Raw genomic sequence first — 25,075 nt, 5'->3', positions numbered from 1 at the left:
AAAACATAATTAAAGTAATTAATGATATAACAGTTGGGTTAACAAGCGTAAAACCTCGCAATTATAAAAAAAAGAGGAAGTATTATACTAATGGTTAAATTAATGGAATATCTTTAAACTTATACTGATATTTTGTTTATTTGACACAAAAATTATACCGAAATTAATGGAATGCATTCTTAAAAATATACCAATACTGTTAATGGAGTATCTCTTGGTATTCTTTTAAAAAAAAAACAAAAAAAAAAAAAAGTACTCCCTCCGTTTCATAAAGATGTTCCTGTTTCGCAAATCGATGCAATATTTTACCCATCTTTGACCGCAAACATCTTTAATCTCACACTAGCAAAAATTATAAAAATTAGATATTAATAATCTACTCACCAAGACGAATCAAACTAGATCCCACATGACTATATTTGCTCTTATAGATTAAGAGAAATTTAGAAGATTCTCTCTTTCTTAAAAAAGTCAAAGATTCAAAACAGGAACATCATTGTGGAACGGAGGGAGTATCTCTTGGTAAAGGAAAGGGGAAAAAAAAAAAAATTATTCACTAGAAAAGGTACTTTTTTTTAAAAGCTTTGTAGCATTGTTAAATGGAATCAAAGTGGGGGACTTTTCTTTGATACATTTGGCATTTTTGCCCCAAATTTTCAAAAGAAAAAGAAGTCACTAAATTAAATAAATAAATACTTCGTTCACAAGTCACAATCATCCTACTCAGCCATTTCCCCGCCACATTCACTATGATTTGTATGTATGGTAGTTGCTGCACTAGAATTAGCTCAGATTCAATCTATAATCCTTTTGTGATCATTTATGACAAAAGATAGTATTATCCCCACCAATTGAATCCACATATTTTACAATGTTTCAAATCTTAGAACAATTATCATCTTGTTACCAAATTTATAGAATCATTCTATCTATTTTGGTAGAATCGTGTAAATATCAACTAGCTTAAATGATAGATTATCAAGAGTTAATACTCAATTACTCTGTATTCGAGAATTAAGCTCTTGTCGTCTTCAATAAAGTATGCTTTAATAACATTAAAATTTGTTAATAAAGAATTGGTCAACATATTACATACCAAGTTCAAAAGAAAGAAAAAGGAGTTTTTTTCTTCTTTGGAATAGGAAACCTAAAATAATTAATTGTCATTATAATTCAAAGAAGTACGATGGAAAAACATTGCTCAATATTAACCCTTAATGATGAAATTTCTTGTCCTTTGTTTATAGGCTTGAAAACTTATGAATTTGAAGTACGGAATATAATAAATAACAAAATCAAAATCAATAAATAGTAAGAGCAATTAATTGTAGACAATCATTCCATTCAGAACAAGGTTTGAATGTTCAAATACATGTAACCTTATTAAATTAACTTTAAATACTTGTTAATACTACAATAATGGTTGTTCCACATGTAACTTTCGCATTAACATTATTGATTAAGACCAAAAAATTCTTATATGTACAAATAAAAGAATTCCTATAAAAAAAAATACAAGGGGAAAAAGTAATTAAAATTAGTCAAACCACCTAACTATATTAAATTATCAAGTAAACAACCCATTTGCAACAAGTTCCCTTGTTTAACGTTTACTCACATGCTTGATGTTTCACCATCAAATATGATTCTCAAATATTGACAAAAATATTTAGTGGGAAAAGCTTCCAATAATAAACTTACTTCGTCTCAGAATTGAATATTCCATCATTTAGACTTCTACACTATTCACACATTAAAAATATGTTCATATCCACCTGTTACGTTGTTTATCATCGTGTTGATCTATTGAAACGATGAGGAACCCTTGGTGTTGGAGCAGCTACATCTCGACCAGATTTGATTAATTCTAATCGATCAGATATTGTCTTATCAAACAGCCTGTTCTCTGGATTCTCAGCATAACATACGAAGTAACAGCTCACACAAGCATGAGGCAATGCCATTGCTATCCTTGTCTGAATTCATTAAACAAAAAAGGGTTTAATTATTAATTTGGTTCATAATAGTTGATCTTTAAAGCAAATAATACAAGTGTCTGTTAGTTGAATTTATTTATTCAATTACAACAAGCATGAATTAAAAAAATTTGGTGGATCGGAGTGTAGTTGTTTTTTTAATAATGAAGTTTGTTATTTTCGATTAACTTTTTAATGAACTAAATAGAACTAAACTAAATTGTTTGTCGCGGATTGATAATGATCTTTACTCGATACTTATTATTTAAAACTGAATTATACTTTATTTTAAATGTTGTATGAAATCTTATGGTAGGGCCTAACAATGATATAAAGAAAGTTTATAAATTTAATTGGTTAGTTGGCTACCCTAAAAGGTGGCATGAACTTGCAGCATGATTAAATAATGTAGTACTTGTGAACTTTTGATAGTAAAAGATAATGGTATGCATAAAAAGATTGAAAACATAATACTAAGGTAGGTGAAAGGTTTAAATACTAGTACTGACCATGAGGTAACCAACATAGAAGGCCAAGAGGGAGAGGGTGGCTGTGTAGCCTTGGTGCACTTGATGAGTCCACGCCGCCACCATTATCACGCAGATTGAGCCACTGCATACACCGGAGAGGAAACAAACCGCGCTTATGATATCCGAATCAACTATTTCTTCCATCCCTTGCCTCTCAAAGGCTGCCCAAGTATCTATTGATGACTTGGTAAAGTTTTTACCATAAGCAGCAATCTACAAGGAAGTTGATAATATAAGTGTTGGTTAAGTGGTTAGACATAATAATATGAAATGAAAGGATTTTTATTATAATTAAGTCATTATCAATCCAATAATGACTAATGTATGTATCATTGAATAAATCAAAAACATATAATTAATTAGTCCAACTGCCAAATTAGCTTAAGAAATAAGTACTAACATTTTGAGCAATAAACAAGTAGTTGTGTAAGCATAAAACTATGCCATTTGAAAGGATAACATAATTATGAGGCGTTACAGCTTGTTCTATAGTCACAAGTTAGGAAAGAGGCTTAATCTCATAAATGCATAGAAAATGGCAGTGAACAAATGTCCAATATAAGCAAATTGGTGTGATTGTCTTACCAATAAGTTTCAAATTGAACAAGCAAATGCCTAATTAAGTCTCGTGAAGTAATAATTAGGTGAGAATTATTTAAGAATAAGGAAATTACCTGAACATATGCCCAACCATTGCCATATCTAAAGATAGAGTTCATGATGTTCAAGCAACAATGAGCACAAGAGAACATGAATTCATCCTCCCCCTCGACTAGATTCAACCCCCGCGATATGATCCTCAAGGCTTCGATTGTAGGAACGAAGAGTGAACCGAGACAAGCACTCCCAAGGTTCCTAGTGAGTGCTCTATGAAAGCAAAAATGAGTGCTAGACTGCATTCCTCTAAGGTAATACAGAGCAATTACTCTGCTTACTGTCAAATTAGCCACATTTCTCATGACCTCAGTAGTCCAAGCTAAGCTCAAAACTAGTCCTATTATAACCAATGGTGTCAAATAAAAATTCAATGATCCAATCACAGCCAATATCCAAAGAGACATCCACAAGAACCCGGCGACAAGCATGTAGTATGTAGGATGATTTAAGTCAGGAAATTTCGATACTGGTTCGAGGGATTTTATCAAGATTTTGGTGGCAAAACTTGTTCTTTGAGTAACCCAACAAGAATATAAACCATTCCCAATAGCAAATGCAATAAGGGCAGCTCCACAAGCATCAGTAGCTGGCTTTTGGAAACAAATAAGGAGAATTCCAGCTGAAAATGACATAGCAAAACTACTCCATAATATGAAATGGATCATAAATTGAGGCCAAACCCTAACAGCTTTTTGCCATAAAAATGCCAAAACAATGCTCAAAAAAGATGCAGCTTCAACTTGAGGCAAATAATGCTTCAATATATCTTGCTCTTTTCTTCTAAATGATCCACCTCTAAGAAACCCTTCAATTGCTTTGTATATAAGAAATCCAACCAACCCAATTGCTGCTATCTTGTGAACCACAAATAGAAATAGAGATATTTTGTTGGTGTACCCTCTTGAGTTCAATGAAACTACTGATTGCTGAAATTAATCCCAAAAAAATCCCATTAAAAAAAAAAAAAGAAAATAACAAGACGTATATCCATCTAATAATAAAAATTCTTAGTTGTTCCCGTGTACACGTCTGTAAGTGTACGTGTACGTACCTATGGGGAAACTAGCCCCAAATGACTAAATAACGATACCCTTGGTACACCGTACACCAAACTCTAGTATACTCGGAAACATACTATTTTAATTAATCAACATAAAATTAACAAAATGGAAGTTACTACGTACTAGACATTTAAGAAAAGAAAAAAGGAAGATAAATTAATTACTTGAGGAGTTGGGGTGGTGGTAGGAATATATCGAGGTTGCGACGAAGGAGGAGGAGGAGGATGCTGAACACGAGGAGGAACTTGAACATTCGGAGGAGGATGAGGATGATGAAGAGAACGAGGAATTGGTGGTTGTGGTAGTGTTGTTAATGGAGTTCTTAAATTTCCATTAATAACAACTCTTAAAGGATTAGTAGGATTTAATGTTCTTAACATTGAAGCATTAAAATTTGTATTATGTGGGTTATTTGTTTCAAACATTTTTTCTTCTTTGCCACCTTTCTCAATATCTTTTCCTCCCATATCCCCTGTTTCCTCCTCTGTTTCTCCATTTTCTCTCTCCTCCCTTGTTTCCTGCCACCAAAATAAACAAACAAAAGGTCAGTCTAGTTCAATAATAATAGGATAGGGTCAGCTACATGAACTAAAAATTTATCTCGAGCAATCGTCGAGAATAATAAAAAGGAAAGAAATGGTGATTACATGATAAGCTCCCATGGATGGATGGATTCTTGAATTTTGGAGAGAGAAAGAAGATGGGATAGAGAGAAGGAAGTCGTTATTAGAAACGTTTTTTTTTATTTGTTGTTGTTGTTGTAAGAATATTTGGGTGTTAAATTTTGAAGAGGATAGTGTTTTAATTTAATTTAATTTAATTTGTTGTTAAAGTTTTTTACTTTTATCTTGTGTAACATCATGTAGAAGTGGACAAAACATAGGACGCCACGTGGTGTTGAGGTGAGTTTTTGCTTTTATTTACCACGCTCTAAGGTGGCGCGTTTAGTCAATTTTTGTGCACGGTCAATTTTTTGTAATCAACGCTGTCAATTTTGTTGTGCTACTATATCTAAGATTCTAGGCTGCTTCTGTTAGATGTTGTGGTTGCTGGTTAACTCTGGAAACATATGGGAGGAGCTCATGAGCATATTTTGAAAGGGTGAAATTTTCACTAAAATGTTTGGTTAGACCGTTGAAGAATAGCTATTTATATATCGATTTCATCAATTGTATACTTTTTACATAATTACTGTTGTAAGGTCGTACCTAATATTGAGAGACCTTGATAAAGTAGAAAAAAAAAATGATGAAATTCTAAATTATTAAGGTTGAGATTGGATCGAACTATCAAAGGTGACCTCTTAAGAAATACGGAGTATTTCAAATGAATAACAACATTTTTAACGGTATGAAATTTAATATGTGGAATAAATTTATGTAAAGGTTATTATATTGTGCTCAACTTTTTAAATTTTTTTTTTTTATGCTTCAACTTAAGGTTATTACTTATTCCTTATCACTTTACCCATTATAGGTTATAGGTAGGGGTGTCAATTCGTATGATCGGATCGGGTTTGATATGGTCAAGTCAGGTCAATTTTTAAAGTTAAGTCATACTAAATTGTTATGTTCACGCAAGTCCAAATATGAATCGGATATTTTTCGAATCGGATTGAGTCGGGTGTGCTTTTGACACCTCTAGTTATAGGTCTAGATAAGCAAAATTCAACTTTAACTTGGAAAAAGTGTAGAAACAAAAATTAAAAAGGGAAAGGGAAAAAAAAAAAAACAAAACAAAAAGAGGTGGGATTATGGGAAGAAAGAGAGAGAAAGTGGAAAGAAGTTGGAAACGTAATATGCTTGTAGTGCGCGTGGCATCATGCGAATGCCCTTACTTAGATTGGATACGGTACAGGCGCGTGCAGCGTTTATATGGTGCACTCCATATGATTGATGATTGATCAGATGGCTGAGATTCAATCATGAGCTAAACAAAGCCACGCATGCAATAGTTACGTAAAGCACAAAAGGTCAAAAGTTGGCAGTGGACCCCACATCAGCAAAAAGTCTGAATCAATTAACAATTTGGATATGCTCTTACATAAGCTCAAATTTAGATAAAATAAAATTGATGAGCTTTATTTATTTATTTTTTTAAACCATGTGACTTTGCTATTAACTTTATTATTTAGATTTCTTTTTAAAACAGTCTGGGCCCAATATTATTTAGATTTCTTTTTAAAACAGTCTGGCCCATTGGGCCCAAACTGTCTAACTGACATAGGCCCACAACCTAAAAACTGATGACTGAACATAGTAGAGGGAATAAAACACTGTTAATGGGATGTGCAGGTGTTGGAGAACGTGCTGATGCTACAACGGTCACCTGCATAATGGAGGATAATCCAAGTAATCTGCCATATTGAGTGCTTAAATAGGTTAATTATGCTAAAATTTGAAGGAATTGTATAAATTATGATTAGAAAATAAAGGTACATTACAACAAAAAAAAAAAAAAAAGAAAAATTTGGACTCAATCAAAAAAGGCAAAAATCAGTTCTTTTAACCACCAGATTAAACTCTGAAGGCAGTGAGAGTTGGAGAAAGTAGCAGGCGAGTTGAATCGAGAAGGAAATGACAACACACGCAATTTTTCCCAGTTGTATGATGATATGATCTAGCTCCAAAAACTTCATTTACATGTTATATGATGACTGATCTTCAATCCTTGAGAAGTTGTTTCATAAATCATCGCCAAAGCTAGCTCGCCTATTCCTTCTTACTACCTGATTGTTCTAGTGATGTTTTAACAATGCTAAGGTGTCCAGTGTCCACCATCCTTGCAAGCCACTGTGGCTGCTTTTACTTCGTTGCAGTAATTAATGAATTTGCTTACATCCTGGTTGAGCACAAGAGACAAGGTATGTGAGTTGAGTGACAGTATTTAGGAAATGCAATTTTAAAAGGTTTTGAGTAGGGATGTCAGTGGGGCGGGTCAAGTAGGAGACCCGCCCCATCCCCGCCCCAATGGGGCGGGGATGGGTCTTGGTTTGGCGGGTGGTGGGGCGGGGATGGGGATGAAAACGATACCCGCCATGGGTGATGGGGCGGGGGTGGATTTTAAGTTGTACCCACCCCATCCCCGCCCGCCCCACCCGCCCCACTTCGTACCCGCCCCATCCCCACCTCATACCCACATCTATATACTTTTATATTATTTTATAAAATAATTACGTGAAATAAATATTAATTATAATATTTTGTACTACACTTATATTATAAACAAAAATGTGTGTAATATTAAGAATTTTTTTTTTAATATTATAATCCGTATTAATTATGTAGGATTGTGTATTTAAGACACGGAAATTTGGTGGGTCTTAGGTGGGGATTAGGCGGGTATTTGGTGGGGATTAGGCGGGGATGGATATCCAAGTGGGGGGTGGGGCGGGGATGGTTTTGGAGTTGTACCCGCCGAGGTGGGGATGGGGATGAATATTAGACCCGCCGCGGGGATGGGGATGGGGATGGGGATAAAAATGTTAGGTGGGGATGGGGATGGGAAGGCCAACATCCGCCCCGCCCCGCCCCATTGACATCCCTAGTTTTGAGGGTCATTTCATTGAGCATGGCCACATAGGAAATATTTCACATGAAAGCATTATTCCCTTGTAGTTACAAATCTTACAATCCTACAAGTGCAACAAATATTGTTTAATAGGTGATGGGAAATATATTTTCTACTATATTGTGGGAAGTAATACTTCCTAAAAAGTACAAATCTCTATGTTCTAGCCAACCATAAGTCCGCATTCATCCATTTCTTAGAAATTTAACTTTCCATTTTTATGTCAACCAAACACACACTTGAACAAACATCTAAAGCATTATCTAAATGTTTCAATGGTGTTTCAAAAACAACTTTTTTTTAGAATGAAAAGGGAAAATGGAAGACAATCCAAATACGAAAGTGATAAAACTTGCCTATAAATGATTCTGCAATATACAAATGCAAGAAAGTAAATTCTTAACAATAAAGCTCTGAAAGCTGTATAGGATAATTGGCTTGCAACTCTTTACTTGAACACTGATTAGGCAGCAAAAGTGTTGTACTAAAGAAAAACAGAGAAGCGACTCTACATATTAATCAAAATTTTCCATGATGTTTGCCTCTTCCCATCAACATATCAGATAAAGTTACGGTACCAATTAATCAATAACCAAGCAAAAGCATGATTAGCTTCATAGTAAAGATAGAAAGGCAATACATCTAACAGGAGGAAGCAATACTTCCAAGGAATCCCTATTTTGTCAAGCAGTTCTTCCTAGGAGTCTGGCATCTAAAAGGAATAGCCAAAAGTAGTGGAAATTCCTATACATACCCTCAAAACTGATTATCACGGTCTACTGGAAGTGAGAAACATTTCAGTGCTAACAGCCTAATAGAGTAAAATAAATTAGCACTCCACTGTACAGATTCAATAAATCCCTTTGTTGTAACATTTACCAATCAACACAAGCAAAATTCAGCTTCCTAATTAAGTATCATCAATCTTAAGGCCTTGAGAAATATTAATGCCTTAAAAAAAACATCTACTACTTGAATGTCAACCGGAGTTGAACACTGTGGTGGGTTTCTCCAGAGATTTTAAATACAGGACAGATAAGTTACAATCATGAAAGACAAAGGCAGATGTAGCGTAAATATATGACCTAGTTGGTGCACATTAGATTGTACCAAACACTAAAAGATGAGCCCTCCGCCATAAAACAAAATAGGTGAGCAAACTTTTACAATTACACCATTGAACACCCCATGTGATTATCATTATCATCAATAACTACTAACAATGTCGATTTATAGCTAATAGCGTAACTACTACACTACAGCTCAAGCAAGCACCTTTCCCAGAGCTCGATTTCATCATAGATTTCACAAAATTTATGAGAAAGGTACACCCTTTGTCCCACAATGTTCACCGAACCGCGCAAGATTACGAATCGAGCAAACATTGTGCAAGTGACAGGGTGATTAGTATCTTTGTTTTGGAAATCTTATCAAATCACACCAAGTCAGCAATTGCTAAACATATACTGGTAAATTTTGTTATCATAGAATAAGAATCTAGTAAACAATGAGATTCAATCACTCAAACAAACAACCCAGCAACTCAACCCCAAAAGAAAATTTTGCACAATCAATGATAAACCCTAACAAAATTGCCCATTCAAAACAAAATAATACAATCAATTAAACAAAAGCAAGGGTAAAATTACATTACCCGACTATCATCCATTTCCTTGGTGAGCTTCGACGGCTTAATTGCTCTCTTCCCTGAAATTCAACCACGGAAATTAGGGTTTAAGAAAGCAGGTTTAACGGCGTTTGAAGAGAGAGAAAATGATGGGGTTTAAGTTGAATTACCTTTGCGAATGTGAGAAGCTTTGCCATGTCGACTAGGAGGAGCAGCCTTCTTCTTCGATTGACCTTTGAACATGTTCGCCTTTTGCGTCATCTTCGACTGCTTGATTTCTGCAACTCTAGCCCTAATTTCACAATCTCAAGAGTCAAGATTCTTAATTAGGGTTTTCCTGCAAAATCGTTGTTTTGGTTTGTGAGTCTACAATCTCTAGTTTTGTTTGATTGGGTTTGGAAAGGTTGGGTTAGCCCTGAGCCCTGGCTGGGACACAAACACACAATCCACCAAAATAGAGTTTTCAACCGTGGTTCTTAACAAATAAAGGTTACTAGTTACACAATCCCGCGAAATTAAATACTCTTATGTAACATTTTTATATAAGAAATTGAATATATTAATGTCTACTATTTAAAATTTTTAATATAACTAAAAAAATAAATAGAGCATTTTGGAGGGAAATTTTTTCATAAAATTATGCAAGTGTCCCCTCTGATGATTACTTTAGTATGTACTCCTTTCGTCCCTAAATTACTTTCTTACTTCTAATATTTATTCCTCACATAATAGAGAGAAGTAGGAATGTAATTTAGGGACGGACGGAGTAGTATAGATGTTATGGATTTTTTTCACTTGAAATAATATGTTTGGTCGATTAAGATTAGATTAATACTCCCTCCAATTCATAATGTTATTCCCATATAGAATCAATCACATTAAATAAGAAAAGAACAATATTTGAAATCTAATAAAGTACAATATAATTCATAATTAGTTTACCTTATTTAAGTTTTTTAATTTTTTTTTTGATTTTTTTTTTTTGATTTTTTGATTTTTTTTTTTTTTGATTTTTTTTTTTTGGGGTAAGGCATAAGTTATATTGCATAATTCAAGATAGAGATTTTCTTACTTAGAGGCATGTAATCAAATTCACAACCAATTCATTCCAAAAAACTTAAGCTAAAGAAATAGAACATATTAATATGGGTACTAATATGAACTCATCCTCCAAGTTTGAGTGAACTTTGTTCATAATTGGTCTCTCTCATATAAGGGGGTGTTTGATTTATGAGTTGGCATGAGTTTGGATTTAGGAATGAGTTTATGTTAAAATTGGTTTGGAACTGAATAGTTACCACTTATTGCATACTTGACAAATATTCGAGAATGATTTCTTTCTTTTGTTTTGATACGTCGTACTAAAATAATAATGTGGCAAAAGATTTAAAGTGATGTGGCGAAATGACAAAGAAGAATTGACAAATGGCAAAATGTCACTCCTTGTCTTGGAGTTTTAATAATAAATATAGATGAGGTAATAATATTTTACTTATTTGTTGGTTAAATGAGCAAATGACCCGGGTGTACGGTACACTCTTGTGTACATAATAGGCTCTTTAAAGTCTTTCAAACAAACAACAGATATGAATTTAAGTTTCTATAAATTTATACCTTAACCAAACATCCCCCTTAGAATACATATATTTTATGAATGTTTTTGGCAATTTTATATTGACTAGGAATTCTTACGCGTGCAATGCGCGCAAATAGCTAGCCTTTTAATGAGAATTATTATCGGTAGTTTTTATGCCTTATGCATATTTGCATGGTATTTTATTATATCTATTTGCATAGTAATTTTTAAGTACTTATTGATGAGACAAATTGAAAAAATTAAACAAGTCATCATATAATTAAATACTTTGTAGAAAATGGAGAGTGTAAAAATGGAGAGTCTAAAAAATGGTTTAAATATTTAAATAAACACAAATAATTAATCAATTTTGGTAATTCAAAAGACAATTTTAAGTCTTTTGAATTCAAAGGGGGTAAATATGTAAAAAAACGTTTTTAGGGATATAAATGTCCATGCACTATTCATAAGAGGTTTTTTTTTTTTTTTTAACTTTTTATAAGGAAGGGAATATTCAAAATATTGACAATAAAGTTTTTTTTTATTTTTTTCACAAGAACATTGACAATAAATTAATTGTTTGATTCGTTTCCATTGAAAATCATATTATCTATACTTAGTATTTAAAAACTATAACCAAGAGAAACACATGTCTCTATCCTATTGCACTTCAAAATCTTTTTCTCTAACCTAAATGCCACATGTCCTCTTACACTATTAATTAATTTTATATTACACTATATTATATTCACTTCATCTTCATCCCCCCTCTTCAATTCAACCTTTTGCTTTTCTCTCTTTAATTTTAACCTCTCCACCTTTATTTGATCCCCATTTTCAATTACAATTCCAAAAATTAAATTTCTTAATCATATTTTTTATCACACATTATAACCATAATGGCTTATTGATATTTCCTAATTCATCTTTTAATGCATTTTTTTATGAATAACCCGTGCATTGCACGGGTCAGAAGACTAGTTGATAAATAATTATCCTTCAATATGACCAACGTTTCTATTTTTTATGCAATAAATTATCCTTCAATATGAATAACGTTTCTATTTTTTAGTCAGAGTTCTAATAATGTGTGTTTCTTAAAAAAAAAAAAAAGTTTAATAATGTGTGTGGGATAAACTTTAAGTGGGAAAGCTTGATTTAGTGGACCACACTGACTCCCAGTGTAGTTTACACTTAATAGATACTTCGTATAATATGACAACTAAAGTAATACTCCCTCCCTTTTTTCTTTTTTTTTTTTTCATTATTGTAAATTTTCAGCAAAAATTTAATGAGCTTAAATTTTCAGCAAATTAAAGTAATACTCGATAATTTTGTTACTTTTTCATCAATAATGCAAATTTCCATTAAACAATATGAACACTTTTTTTTGGTGAGACAATATATGAACATGTGTTTACTCATATGAACATATTTAAGACATTATTATAAAACCTTTTTTATTTTTTTGTTTGTATGCACATCAGCACATGTGTTTACGAACAATTTAAAATAAATTAAAACTCCCTAACAAACGGTTTCTCTATGCAGAGTAATAGTATTCATATTAGGTTAGGTCCCGTGCCATGCACGATATAATTTAATATTTATTATTTGTTAGCATTATATTTAATTAAAAAAAAAAATAAAATTATCTAAAACTATTGTAAACAAATTTTAACCTTAATTACTTTCTTATTATTTCATGTCTTCACAAAAATATAAACATTGAATATTATGTAAAAGGGTTGTTTAGTCGAATAAGTATCTTAAAATTTTGTCGTTGATCATAGGGGAATTTTGATATTTCAAAGACAAATTGATGTATTGTTTGACTTACTATAAATTAAAGGAGTATTTTAAAGTTACATATATAATTGTAAGAGAGTAAGACTTTTATAGAATTGAACTATGGTATTAATAATTAACCCCTTTTTCTTGAGAACGTTTAAGGTTGTATGTTATTTACTCACTAACCAGGTATCTAATCACAACCAAGTGCAATGTATACCTCATGTGATCTAAATAGTTTTTCACAATAACAAATCCTATGTTATTCATTAATGAATGTCTCTGATTTTTTCTTTAATTTGCAAATATTCAATATTTAAAGTTGATTGCTTTTTTAATTTTTCTTTAAATATTATGCAGTTTTGTTTTGTAAATTCCCATTTCGGATGTTTTATCCTACAGTAAATTATGTTGGACAACATTTTTTTGTAAGATGAGTAGATGGGTAGTCATATTAAGATTGAATATCTTTCATCTTTGCGATTAAATTTCCATTTTTTTGTTTTTTGATGCAAAATTTTCCTTCTTTTGTTGTATAGTAAATATATAGTTGAAGAAGTTTCCTCAAAAAAAAAAAAAAAAAAATGTAAATAAGATTGTTTGTGTGTGATTCTTATTAAGTATATGAAGATTATATTCTTAAAAAAAAAAAAAAAACTCAAAGATTAAGTAATTATATGTTGCCAAAAGTCCCAAAATATGCATCTCAGATAGGCATATCCATCTATAGAATGTAAAATATCATTACTTATTTTATACGGTTAATTAAGACAATTATTATTATGAAATGATTTCATAAAATAAAAGTTTCAAAAAATGGAGGTTTTTTTTTTAAACTAAAGACACACCAGAAATTGACATGTGTCATTGCTGATGTGTCTTTTAGTATATAGTTATTGATGATATAATTTTTTTTTGGCAAAATTGGCTGCAACACCCTTAAGTATGGCTTAGGTGCATTGAGCACCCTGAACTATGCGTAGTAGCCAAAACACCACCAACTGTGGTGTTATAGGTGCAACGAGTGCCTTAACTGAAAATTTTCGGCCACTTATTTCATCGAAGGAGGTGAATCCATGCAAGCTAAGTGGATGGAAGACTACATAACTATTCTAAAGAGTGAAGATTCACCTCCTCCTGGTGAAATAAGTTGTCGAAAATTTTCATTTGTGGCATGCGTTGCACCTAACACCATAGTTGGTGGTGTTTTGGCTACTGCGCAAAGTCATGGTGCTTAGTGCACCTAAGCCATACTTTAGAGTGTTGCGGCCAATTTAACCTTTTTTTTTATTTTTACATATTCATAATAGCATATAAGTACTTGCTACCATTATACGAAATACTTCGTATTAATAACACCATAATGTCAATTCACAAGTCATTTATTTAATATGGTGTAAAGTACTTCATACAATGGAGTAGTAGATTTGTACTCAGTATGTATTTAATTATTTTAATTTTATTCATACTACGGTCCTGTTCTATTCACCTTATTTTTGCTGAACTGAAATTATTTTTACTGAACTGAAATTAATTTTACTAAACTGAAATTAATTTTGCTGAACTAAATTATTTTTACTGAATATCTATTATATTTCTTCTTTAAATTCACTGATTTTTACTGAACTGAAATATTGAACTGAAATTAATTTTACTGAACTGAAATTATTTTTACCGAACTGAAATTAATTTTACTAAACTGAACTTATTTTTACTGAATATTATTTTTTTAAGGTGAAGTAAACAGGGTCTACGTGTAACTTCTTCTTATTATATATTTTATATGCAAATGTATTGACTTGTTATATATAAAAGTCAATGATTTTCATATAAAACTACTTGTATAATACCTAGTATAAAATACTAATAAAATGAAATTCATTATTTAATCATTTCCTCTCTATATAAGTAGCCAAATCCGAATTAATCCCAAAACCCAAATCCCAAAATAAAGTTGATACAAAACTAAAGAGAGAAATTAAAAATAAAAAAATGTGTGGGATATTTGGGTACATAAATTACAATGTTAGTAGGAAAAGGTCTTACATTCTTCAACTTCTTTTCAATGCCTTGCGTCGTTTGGAATATCGTGGCTACGATTCAGCTGGCGTTTCCTTTGATTCTTCTTCATCTCTTCAACATTATAATTCTATCAAAAATGGAGGCATATTAATAAGTTCTTGTCTTAATCCTTTTCCATTAGTTTTTCGCAATCAAGGCAATGTTGATGCACTCGTTAAATCCGTTTATGAAGGTATTATCATTATTCCAACCCATTTCGTTTTAATATATAATCGGAATTTGGATAAGTTATACGATAAATGTCGATGACTTAATCCTGAGTTATTGTATTGTTTATGATGCAGAGTTGACAGTTTAAACTATATATATGTTTAAATCACAATAGCTTATACTTCCTCTGTTTTTTTTTACTTGACCTGTTTCTTTTATCAAGCTTGTCAACGCAAAAATTTGACGATAAAAAACTATAATTCTCCACAAGTAAAAATTATATAGTAAAAGGGTTATGTATTATGATAGTATTTATTGAGACGAATTCAAAAAGATCCCACGTGAATATGTTTTTCCTTATACTATATATTATTTACAAAAGACAGTAAATAAAGGGGTGGTGAATAGTGTAAAAAATTAAAGCGGGTCAAGTAAAAAAAAAACGGAAAAAGTATTATTTAAGCTAGTCAAGTTTTAAGATTTTAGGCTTAACTTGGCTAACAAGTTATAAAAATAATACTCGCTTGAATAGGTCAACTCCCTCGGTTTATGACTCTTTTTAGTCTTTTAGCTAGAAAAAATCGAGTCTCAGCTACAAAAATTCCAGTTCTAGCTACAAAACTTCAATTTCATGTTATACCATTAACATTATATGGATCAATAATATTATTTTATTATTTAGATAAGTAATTTTTTTGTGCCATATAAAATATAATTGTACTTGCTAAGTTGCTAGTTGCTACGGATACATATTACTAGTATAGTACTCCGATCCATCCATCCTACTAAGATTATCTCATATTTTGTACCTTTTAGTTTGTCTTTTAATACTTCATAATATAATTCGTAGCTATATATTATGAGCTAAGTTAAAAAGTGGTTTGGATTAAATTAGTTTTATTGAGCATATGAATCAGAGTGGTTTAATTTCATATTCATGAATCATGATATATTAACTACTTGATTTAGGGCAGAGATCACATGGAATGGCGAAACTTAACCAACCAAAAGCTAAATAAACAATTCAAGTTCACATGATGCATGATTTCATGCACTAGCATTTATCTTAATTGTTAAGTACCACAGAATAATAAAGTATTATACTCGTGTATTGCTCCACTAATACTATAACAATATGAACATAAATTATTTCCTGACTCTTATCTTGAAAAACAAACAAGATCATCAAATTCATCAGCCATCCACCACCTTGGTCATGTAGTTTATGTTTCTATGAATTTACTACAATATCTCGGTTTAGATTTAGTTGTTGTATACTTGCAATACTAGTTTTTCACGTTAATAGTTTGAATCATTCAAATTTACAATTAATGTGATAATTCTTTGCAAATGGGAAATTGAAGTATGCTTATATATATCAAAATAAAAATTCAAAGTTAATAATGAAGATGGTGAAATATTTTGAGTAATAAGTCAAATGAGCAATTTCATGATTTACTCTTGTTCAAAGTCTTACCCATAAAGCTAAGAAAAGATAAAACTTATTATGACCGGATATATTAATTCTTCGATGTACACTATTGGATACGACTTGAATTTAACTAGGGGGTGCTTTTCATACGGCACTCAATTTCAGATAATAGATATACAGAGTACTATTCTTTCTTTTTTTTTTTTTTTTTTTTTTGCCATTTGAAAATACTTGACAAAATTACCATAAATTTAAAAGAATACCACTATCATTAAATGTATTTACCTTGCTTACCTTTGTCTTCTAGCCTTCTAGGCCTCTCAAACTCTTACGTGTCTCATTTTCTAATTATATGAAACGATTTCCTTTTATGATTTAACAACGTACTTCGTATTAAAAGTACCCAAAATCAGATTAGATTTGATTAGTCGGGAACTCGAAACTTATTAGATCGCTATATATCTATAATTCTATAAAGAGTATGAAATCTAAACTGTCTAATTCAATGGGTCCATGTCAATTACATTTCCATGCTACATACCAAGTTTGAACATTTTTAGTAAGCAAAATTCATATTCCATTCCCTTAGAATTTTCCCAATCTATAAACCTCAAAAATCAGTTAAAATTCCCAGAAAATTACTGTTCATAATATAGTCAAAAGGTCAAAATTGACATCCCTTCTTCTTCTTCTTCTTCTTCTTCATCATTCCTTTCTCTCTCCTCTGTACACTAATATCCTTCGATCTCCGACCAATTCCTTGGTAAGAGAACCAGAATTCACGAACAAATCAAAGAAAAATGTGTGGGATCTTTGCATACTTGAACTTCAATGTTAACAGAGAAAGACGTTACATTGTTGAAGTTCTCTTCAATGGATTACGGCGTTTGGAGTATCGAGGTTATGATTCCGCCGGAATTTCAATTGATTCTTCTCTTTCTTCTGACATTTCATCAACTCTCTCTCCTTCTCCCCTTGTTTTTCGTCAAGAGGGTAACATTGAATCCCTCGTTAAATCCGTCTATCAAGGTTAAATTCTTCACATTTTTCTTCATTTTCGACTGCTCTGAATTCTGGGTTTTTTCTGGGTTGGAGGGTTTTTTTCTGGGAATTTCATTTGTTTTGGGTGTTTTGAATTGTGGGAATTTCTGGGTTTGATTGAATTTCATCAGTTTCTACTCTTGAGTATTAGTGTAACGTATTTTTTTTCTATGGGCATTTTTTTAAAAAAATTCTATAGATCATGATCAGGAATTTAGATCACGAAATTATGAATTCAATTGGGTTGTTTGGGGTTTTAGTGGTTTATGTTCTTTTAGAATGTTTAAGTTTATTGTATGGCAATTATGATGGTTGTTTTAGCAATTGAATCTTGTTATGATCATATGCCGCTGTTCTGTGCAGTATGCTTTATTAAATGGTGCTGAAAATGCAAGTATTAGGCTATATTGAAATTGTTGCTTTAATCATGTGATTCTACACAATGCAATAGTACACAATAGATGCTACAAGCTTATTAATTAAGTCCATTGCATTTCTTTTGGTGCTTCCGGTTTCGGTTTGCAACATCTTTACTGGAGTGTTAATAACTAATGAACATGCAAGTCTTACTCCGGTCAGGATGTGAACTTTTAACGTAGCAGGGCTACTGATGCCGTTGTTTATTGTGTGTGGGAAAGAACCTCATGACTAAAGAGCCTCATGGGGTTTGGGGATGAGGGTGTGGGGCATTAAGAATTATGAGCTGAGCGGGATCATGTAATAATTCGATGAATTATGCATATTGTAAATTTGTAACTGATAGTAAATTTGCTTGTTGCAGAGGTTGCAGCCACAGAGTTGAACCTAGAGGAGTCATTTTCTGTTCATGCTGGAATTGCCCACACTCGATGGGCAACTCATGGCGAGCCTGCACCAAGAAATAGTCATCCACAGACCTCTGGTCCTGAAAATGAGTTTGTGGTTGTTCATAATGGGGTTATTACTAATTATGAGGTTTGTTTGAATTTTTTCTCAAGGGTCCTCTTTGTACTTTACCATTGATTTTAAAGCTGCAATTCTTGTATGCTTTGTTTTACATATGCTTCATGCTTTATATAAGCTGTCACCTCATGTTCATAAAGTTTTGCCAATCTCAACTTTTAGCTTATTAAAGTTTCTTTACCACCTTTAAATGTCTGAAAATGGATCAACAATGCCAATAGCTTAATCTTTTTTGTGGGGAAATTCCACACAGTCGACAATAATTACTACAGAGGCTTTTTTTTTTTTTTTTTTTTTGTGAAATTGTTAGGGATTGATATAAGCTAATTTTTTTTATAAGAAACATGTAAAAGTAACTTTCTGTTTGGTAGGTTTAGTTGTTTCTTCTTGTTACCAATGCTTACTGACTGCTTTCCTTTGCATGTTTAGGTATTGAAAGAAACTCTAGTTCGACATGGTTTTACATTCGAATCTGATACTGATACTGAAGTAATACCGAAGCTTGCTAAGTATGTTTATGACAAAGCAAATGAAGGAGAAGGTATTTATTTCTTTTGAGGTTGATGATGATATGCTGATGCTATACTCGCCACTGTTTTAATTTCATTTCAATATGATAGAGTTATTCCCAGCCTTATAAGTTGAGACTCTTGATAATGAATTGTATTTGAATGTTCTTACTTCATAGGATTGATTTATCATAACTTTTTTCTTTTCCATTATTTTGGGCATGGAGATGTTGCTAACAGAATGGGGTGAAATCAGGGAGGCCATGCATAAAATATCAATATCTTTTAGAAACTATGCATCTCTTAATTGTGTGATTTTTAATCATCCTTCCTTTTCACTTCTTCCCCATTTTTGGTAAATAAATGATTTAATTCTTAGACTATGATCCCCTTAAATTTTAGAAAAAGTTATGTACTTAAATTAAAGGCATTATGTTTTTCTAATAAACTAATGATTTGAAGTTATCATATTCCATTTTTCATTTTGCAGCAGAGAACAAAATCTCATTCAGTGATGTTGTCCTTGAGGTTATGCGGCATCTTGATGGTGCATATGCACTAATATTTAAAAGCAGACATTATCCAAATGAGTTGATTGCTTGCAAACGTGGTGGCCCATTGCTTATTGGTGTTAAAGTAAGTTAAAAATGCAATTTTGTTGTGTTTAACGGTTTGACTTACCAAGTTCTACACATGTCTCTGTGTTGTTAATGTCATGGAGCAATTGACCATATAGATTTCCAATATTGTGCGTTATGGTACAAAGTATAAGAGGCAAGTGTGTCTGCAATATTTTGCAGATTTTTGTCATCATTGATACTAAGAAAATCATGAGAATGCCATGGGGAATTAATTGAGCGCAGAGATCATATAAGGCTAGAACTCAATACACTTTAGTAATTTTTGAAGTAATAAATACTACTACCAAGATTCCTTAATACGAATTATAGGCTTGGTAAAACTTACCTAAAAAGGGTATTATTTATTAAGGCTTTAGACCTTTCAGTTAGAAGATTGGAAATCTAAGGGAGTCAATTATACCATTCCCCTTGATTTATTAATCAATAAGAAACTGGCATTTTCATCCCCAGCTCCCCACTTTTAAGTTTTAAATAGATGATGATCTTGTTTGATGTTTGCTGAGCTTCATGTTTTATATTTTGAATTGCTTATAATGTCCTGTCATTTGTTGTCTTGACATCGGAGTCCACCATGCTCTATAATCATATCTTCTACCTTTATATCTTGAAGTTTGAATTCAGTAAGAAGTCTTATTATTATAATTAATAAAATTATAAAAACAAGGTAGTAGGCTTTGCTTCTCTATTATGGAGGTTGTGCTGGAAGTTTTACCGTTTCAAACAGATACTAGGCATCGTGAACAAATATCATGGTTTCCATTTGCCAACTTGCGATATTATTTACTGTCTGGCAGATAGACGTTTTGGCTTCACTTGAAAATTTGGTTTTCCATATCTTCGTGTCCTAGGAAATTAGTTTGAAATGAGTGAAGATTAGTGCCAGACTTCTTCTGATGTATGGAAATTGCTCTATTAGTATTTTAAAAAACCCCTCTTGCTGCTTTGTGAAGGTTAGACCACTTGCAAGTTTGTATGCATACTTGCTTCAGCTTCATTTTTTTTCGATATTGCTGGCTATTTGTTTGGGGTTTATTGTTACTCTTACAACAATCTCTGTATGAAACCATTGTTGGTGGAGTGTCGCATTTGAACCCATAAATTTTATTTTATTTGATAGGGACTTTTAATCATGTTGGAGTTATTCAGCCTATCTTTTGGTAGGTAGAATCAGTGGTTGTGTAGACTTGTGGATTTTCTTTGATAATTTCTCCTGATGCTACAACTATCTGCGATTTACACTTATTCAGGAACTAACAGAAGATGTGAGTGCTGGAGCATCATTTCCTGACTTCAAAATTTTGAGGAATGGACAGCCAAAAGAACTTTTTATCTCAAGTGATCCTAATGCTCTTGTTGAGCACACAAAGAAGGTTTTGGTTATTGAGGATGGTGAAGTAGTTCATATAAAGGTAATTCTGTGGTTATTTTATATGATGTTCAAGTGCTATATAGTTACTAGGGAAAGCATGCATTTTCACCACTTTAAGTGTCTAGTGTTAGAGCTTTCTCGAATTCTCGGTCATTTTGAAATTTTGAACTTGATTATCCGTTTGAAATGCCCTAATGAACATCTCAAGGAAAGAGGACCTTGAAGGGTCTAGATAATGTGCAAGTTGTTAGAGGACATCTCTGGTAACGAAGAAATACTTTCAAGAGGTCCAAGATAATGATTTTTTCTATCTTTCAGCTTCATGAACAAAGTTTGGACTTCTATAAAGTATGTCTAGGCAGGGGATGTAGACAAAGAAGTCATTAACATTTCTTAATCTTGCTTGAACATTGATTCTTTTATTTGGCAATGGTTAATTTTTGGCTTAGTGTATTAGTCAAGATAAAGTTAAATATGTGGTTTTTACTTAGTTTTTTCTTGGAATTGTTTCAGGATGGAGGGGTGACAATTCTCAAATTTGAAAATGAGAAAGGGAAGAGTAGTGGCACTCTCTGTCGACCTTCTTCTGTGCAACGGGCGCTTTCCATTCTTGAGATGGAAGTTGAACAAATAAACAAAGGAAAATATGAACATTATATGCAAAAGGAGATTCATGAACAACCAGAGTCCTTGAGAACAACAATGAGGGGAAGACTTATTCGTGGAGGTTCTTGCAAAGCGAAGTCTATGCTGTTGGGTGGAATCAAAGATCATTTAAAAACTATCAGGAGAAGTAGGCGTATCCTTTTTATTGGATGTGGTACAAGTTACAATGCCGCTCTAGCCGCAAGGCCCATTTTAGAAGAACTTTCTGGTTTGTGTATATGGTGCTTTGTGCATTTAGTTACTTCTCTGAACTGTTTTATCAATCTGCATGTTTGACCATACCTCTTTGTTTCTCAGGGATTCCTGTTACAATGGAAATTGCTAGTGATCTGGTTGACAGGCAGGGGCCAATATATAGGGAAGATACAGCTGTCTTTGTCAGCCAGTCTGGTGAAACTGCTGATACCTTGCAAGCCCTGGAATACGCTTTAGAAAATGGGGCACTATGTGTTGGTATAACAAATACAGTTGGCAGTGCAATTGCGAGAAACACACACTGCGGTGTGCATATAAATGCTGGTGCTGAAATTGGTGTGGCAAGTACTAAGGTATTTTCATGTATCTACTATCTGATTTCAATAAGTTGTTGCTCTGTTTTCTTCTCTGCATCTGATTGCCAAAGTTATCATGATGAGCAGGCATATACAAGTCAAATTGCTGTGATGGCTATGTTAGCTCTAGCTATTGCTGATGACACAATCTCTAATCAAGGCAGAAGAGAAGCTATTATCGAAGGTTTATATGAACTGCCAAGTACGTTATAATTCCTCTGTCTATTTACATTATTTTTATTTTAGTTTTCGTTCCTAAAATGATTCTTTTGTGAGTCTTTTGGGAAGTTTCCCTATCACTTGTCAGTGCTGTCATCTGCAGAATCCATCCTGATTTGTTTCTTTTCCCACAGTTACTACCTGTTCACCATGTATTATTGTGTAAATTTTTTTTTTGTGTATTGCAGGTCGGGTAAAAGAGGTGCTTCAACTTGACCAAGAAATGGAGGAGCTTGCTCAACTACTTATTCATGAGCAGTCTCTCCTTGTTTTTGGAAGAGGTTACAACTATGCAACAGCTTTAGAAGGTGCTTTAAAAGTAAAGGAGGTCTCTCTGATGCACAGTGAAGGAATGCTTGCTGGTGAAATGAAGCATGGTCCATTGGCTCTTGTTGATGAAAACCTTCCTATTGTTGTGATTGCTACTCGTGATGCTTGCTTCAGGTTAGTCTTCAAGCTGTTCAAAAGATAGATTACCAACTGAATTCCTCACCCTCCCCCCCCCCCCCTCCTCTCTCTCTCTCTCTCTCTCTCTCTCTCTCTCTCTTTTTGTGCTACGGTGCTGAAGTTCTATAATATATTCTGTTGGTCTAATATCTTCCTACAGCAAGCAACAGTCAGTAATCCAGCAACTTCATGCTCGCAAAGGTCGTCTGATCGTGTTGTGCTCCAAAGGTGACGCAGCAGCTGTCTCCCTAGGTGGCTCATGTCGTGTAATTGAAGTTCCTCAGGTTTCAGATTGCCTTCAGCCTGTGATCAACATCATTCCATTACAGGTATGTAAATGGATCATTTGACTTGTTTGGTGATAGTAGAATTTGAGTGAATAGTTGTGAAATTTGTGTATAATTTAATATGAATTGCCTAGCCTGAAAGTCATTACTTTCTTGAATTAATACCGCTCTATACAACTCCTCTCCGCCCATCCCTTCTCCCAGGGTGTGGTTTTATCATCTTTGTATCCCACGTGTATATACCATTCTTGTTAATATATATAGTGTATTTGACATCGAATGCTTTCTTTGGAAATTGTGGTTCTACGGTATTTGAAATGTATAGCTAGTTCAAACATACTAGCCAGGATCATGATAAAATATTTCCTGAAATTGTTTTGTTTGTTACAATCTTATTGAACTTGAGAATGTTTAATCATTTTGTTGACACTATATTGTATCTTCCTTGCAGCTGTTAGCTTATCACCTGACAGTGTTGCGAGGCTTTAATGTTGATCAACCTCGAAATTTGGCAAAAAGTGTGACAACGCAGTAGTTAGAATTTGTATAGAAAGTGGCTCCGATATGTTCCTTGTTTAGTGAATGCGTAGAGTCTTTCCTGACAGTGACCATATAAGTTCTGTTCTGATGCACAATATAAAATGTTAGCTTGAATGTAAAATCTGAGAATATGTTTTTCCCAATGTTGTCTGTATTCTTTCCAACTCTCATCTCTAAGGTTAAGTAGCTTAAGTTGGTTCTCAGCAATGTACATGCGTGACTTTTCCTGTGTGAGAACTGGGTAACATAGTTTCATTAGTTTGTTCTTGTCATCTGATATCTTTTGGGCATTTTCTTATTTTATGAAATTCTTCTAGATTTTTCATTCCTGCTTAGTGCAAGATGTTTCGTCCGCATCTTCAAGGTTTTTTTTAACAAACTAATCATGTTCTTCACAGCATCAAATGTCATGAATGATTGTTATCAAGAGTATTAACTGTTCTCCTTTATAATACTTGTACTACCTCCGTTACATATTAGTTGCAACTTTGGAATATTTTATGTTTTACAAATAATACCCCAAAGTTGCAACTAATATGTAATGGAGGTAGTATAATGATTGAATCTTACATATGTCCCATACCCCTACAACCATCAAGCAATCTTTCCTGATCAATTTCAAACTAATTCCATAGTGAAATGGAAATAGAAAGGTATTTACTATTTTCGGTGGTGGGTTTTTGAACAATTAACTTCCTTTGAGATAAAACACTGAATTTGTTTCAATAATTTTTTTATGAAAAAAATTACTTTATGAATAGGCATGATTAGAGATTGGGATGAAAAAAATTATTCTCGAATAGGCATGATTAGGGGATTGGGATGGAAGAGATGTATGATTTTTCTATTTAAAAGTTATTTTCTTGAATAAGCATGATTTCGGGATTGGGATGGAAAAGATGTATGATTTTTATTTTATTTATTTATTTATTTTTATAATTAAGCAAGATAGACTACATAAAAGACCATTGAAGAGCTGTATGATAAATTACTGTTAAATATGGTGTTCTGGCAAATGCAACATACTCTTGCAGTCTTACTAGCTGTGCGCGAACCGAAATCAAGAGCATCTACATTACCTTAATGACACGAAACTCGTTTCTTCTCGATCATACCTTATAACAGAATCTGGTCTGACAAATTCTCAAAACAGAATGCAGTGGTAATGACAGTGGCTTTACGAAGTTCCGGCAAGCTGTATGTGACAGAACGATGGATTGATATGTCTTATGAGTTAACACAGTTTTCGCAACGATTTCGTGTATATGCACAAGATCTAGCATTTTTATAGCTTGAGCGTATTTGATTCGTTACATCAGTAAGTAACTAGCAAGACTTCATATAATAATGAGAAAATGTCAAAAGATTGATGATTCTTACCAAAAACTTCTCATAACAGTTTGTTGCAAGT

The 25,075-nt window shown here is 32.8% G+C and overlaps 2 protein-coding genes and 1 pseudogene across 4 annotated transcripts; 1 reads left to right on the top strand and 2 right to left on the bottom strand.

Moving 5' to 3' along the window:
- Positions 1 to 1,355: 1,355 nt before the first annotated feature.
- On the bottom strand, positions 1,356 to 5,005 carry LOC145592897 (protein PNS1-like). The gene is made up of 5 exons (XM_081649407.1): positions 4,872 to 5,005; positions 4,389 to 4,742; positions 3,181 to 4,089; positions 2,486 to 2,719; positions 1,356 to 1,976 (listed from the first exon to the last, which is right to left on the bottom strand). Exons 1-5 carry the CDS (start codon positions 4,884 to 4,886, stop codon positions 1,791 to 1,793), a joined length of 1,698 nt encoding a protein of 565 aa, XP_081505533.1. The 5' UTR covers positions 4,887 to 5,005; the 3' UTR covers positions 1,356 to 1,790.
- A 1,615-nt stretch (positions 5,006 to 6,620) lies between these two features.
- LOC145592896 (uncharacterized) lies at positions 6,621 to 9,841 on the bottom strand (annotated as a pseudogene). The gene is made up of 3 exons (XR_014102500.1): positions 9,592 to 9,841; positions 9,449 to 9,501; positions 6,621 to 7,065 (listed from the first exon to the last, which is right to left on the bottom strand). The product of XR_014102500.1 is annotated as an uncharacterized LOC145592896 (transcript).
- A 7,227-nt stretch (positions 9,842 to 17,068) lies between these two features.
- On the top strand, positions 17,069 to 23,985 carry LOC145592894 (glutamine--fructose-6-phosphate aminotransferase [isomerizing] 1-like). 2 transcript variants are annotated; one of them, XM_081649406.1, is made up of 11 exons: positions 17,069 to 17,481; positions 18,275 to 18,447; positions 18,865 to 18,976; positions 19,438 to 19,580; positions 20,833 to 20,994; positions 21,468 to 21,828; positions 21,918 to 22,168; positions 22,259 to 22,373; positions 22,579 to 22,834; positions 22,998 to 23,166; positions 23,576 to 23,985. In XM_081649406.1, exons 1-11 carry the CDS (start codon positions 17,253 to 17,255, stop codon positions 23,657 to 23,659), a joined length of 2,055 nt encoding a protein of 684 aa, XP_081505532.1. In that variant the 5' UTR covers positions 17,069 to 17,252; the 3' UTR covers positions 23,660 to 23,985. The 2 variants fall into 2 exon arrangements, with proteins under 2 accessions (XP_081505532.1, XP_081505531.1); XM_081649405.1 differs by having other exon boundaries at positions 17,070 to 17,481; positions 19,435 to 19,580; positions 23,576 to 23,984.
- Positions 23,986 to 25,075: the final 1,090 nt, after the last annotated feature.

Source organism: Chenopodium album, chromosome 18, assembly GCF_948465745.1.
Source record: "Chenopodium album chromosome 18, dcCheAlbu1.1, whole genome shotgun sequence".
Lineage (NCBI taxonomy): Eukaryota > Viridiplantae > Streptophyta > Magnoliopsida > Caryophyllales > Amaranthaceae > Chenopodium > Chenopodium album.
Note: the sequence above shows the minus strand (reverse complement) of the source record. Positions and strands in the feature narration are given on the sequence as shown.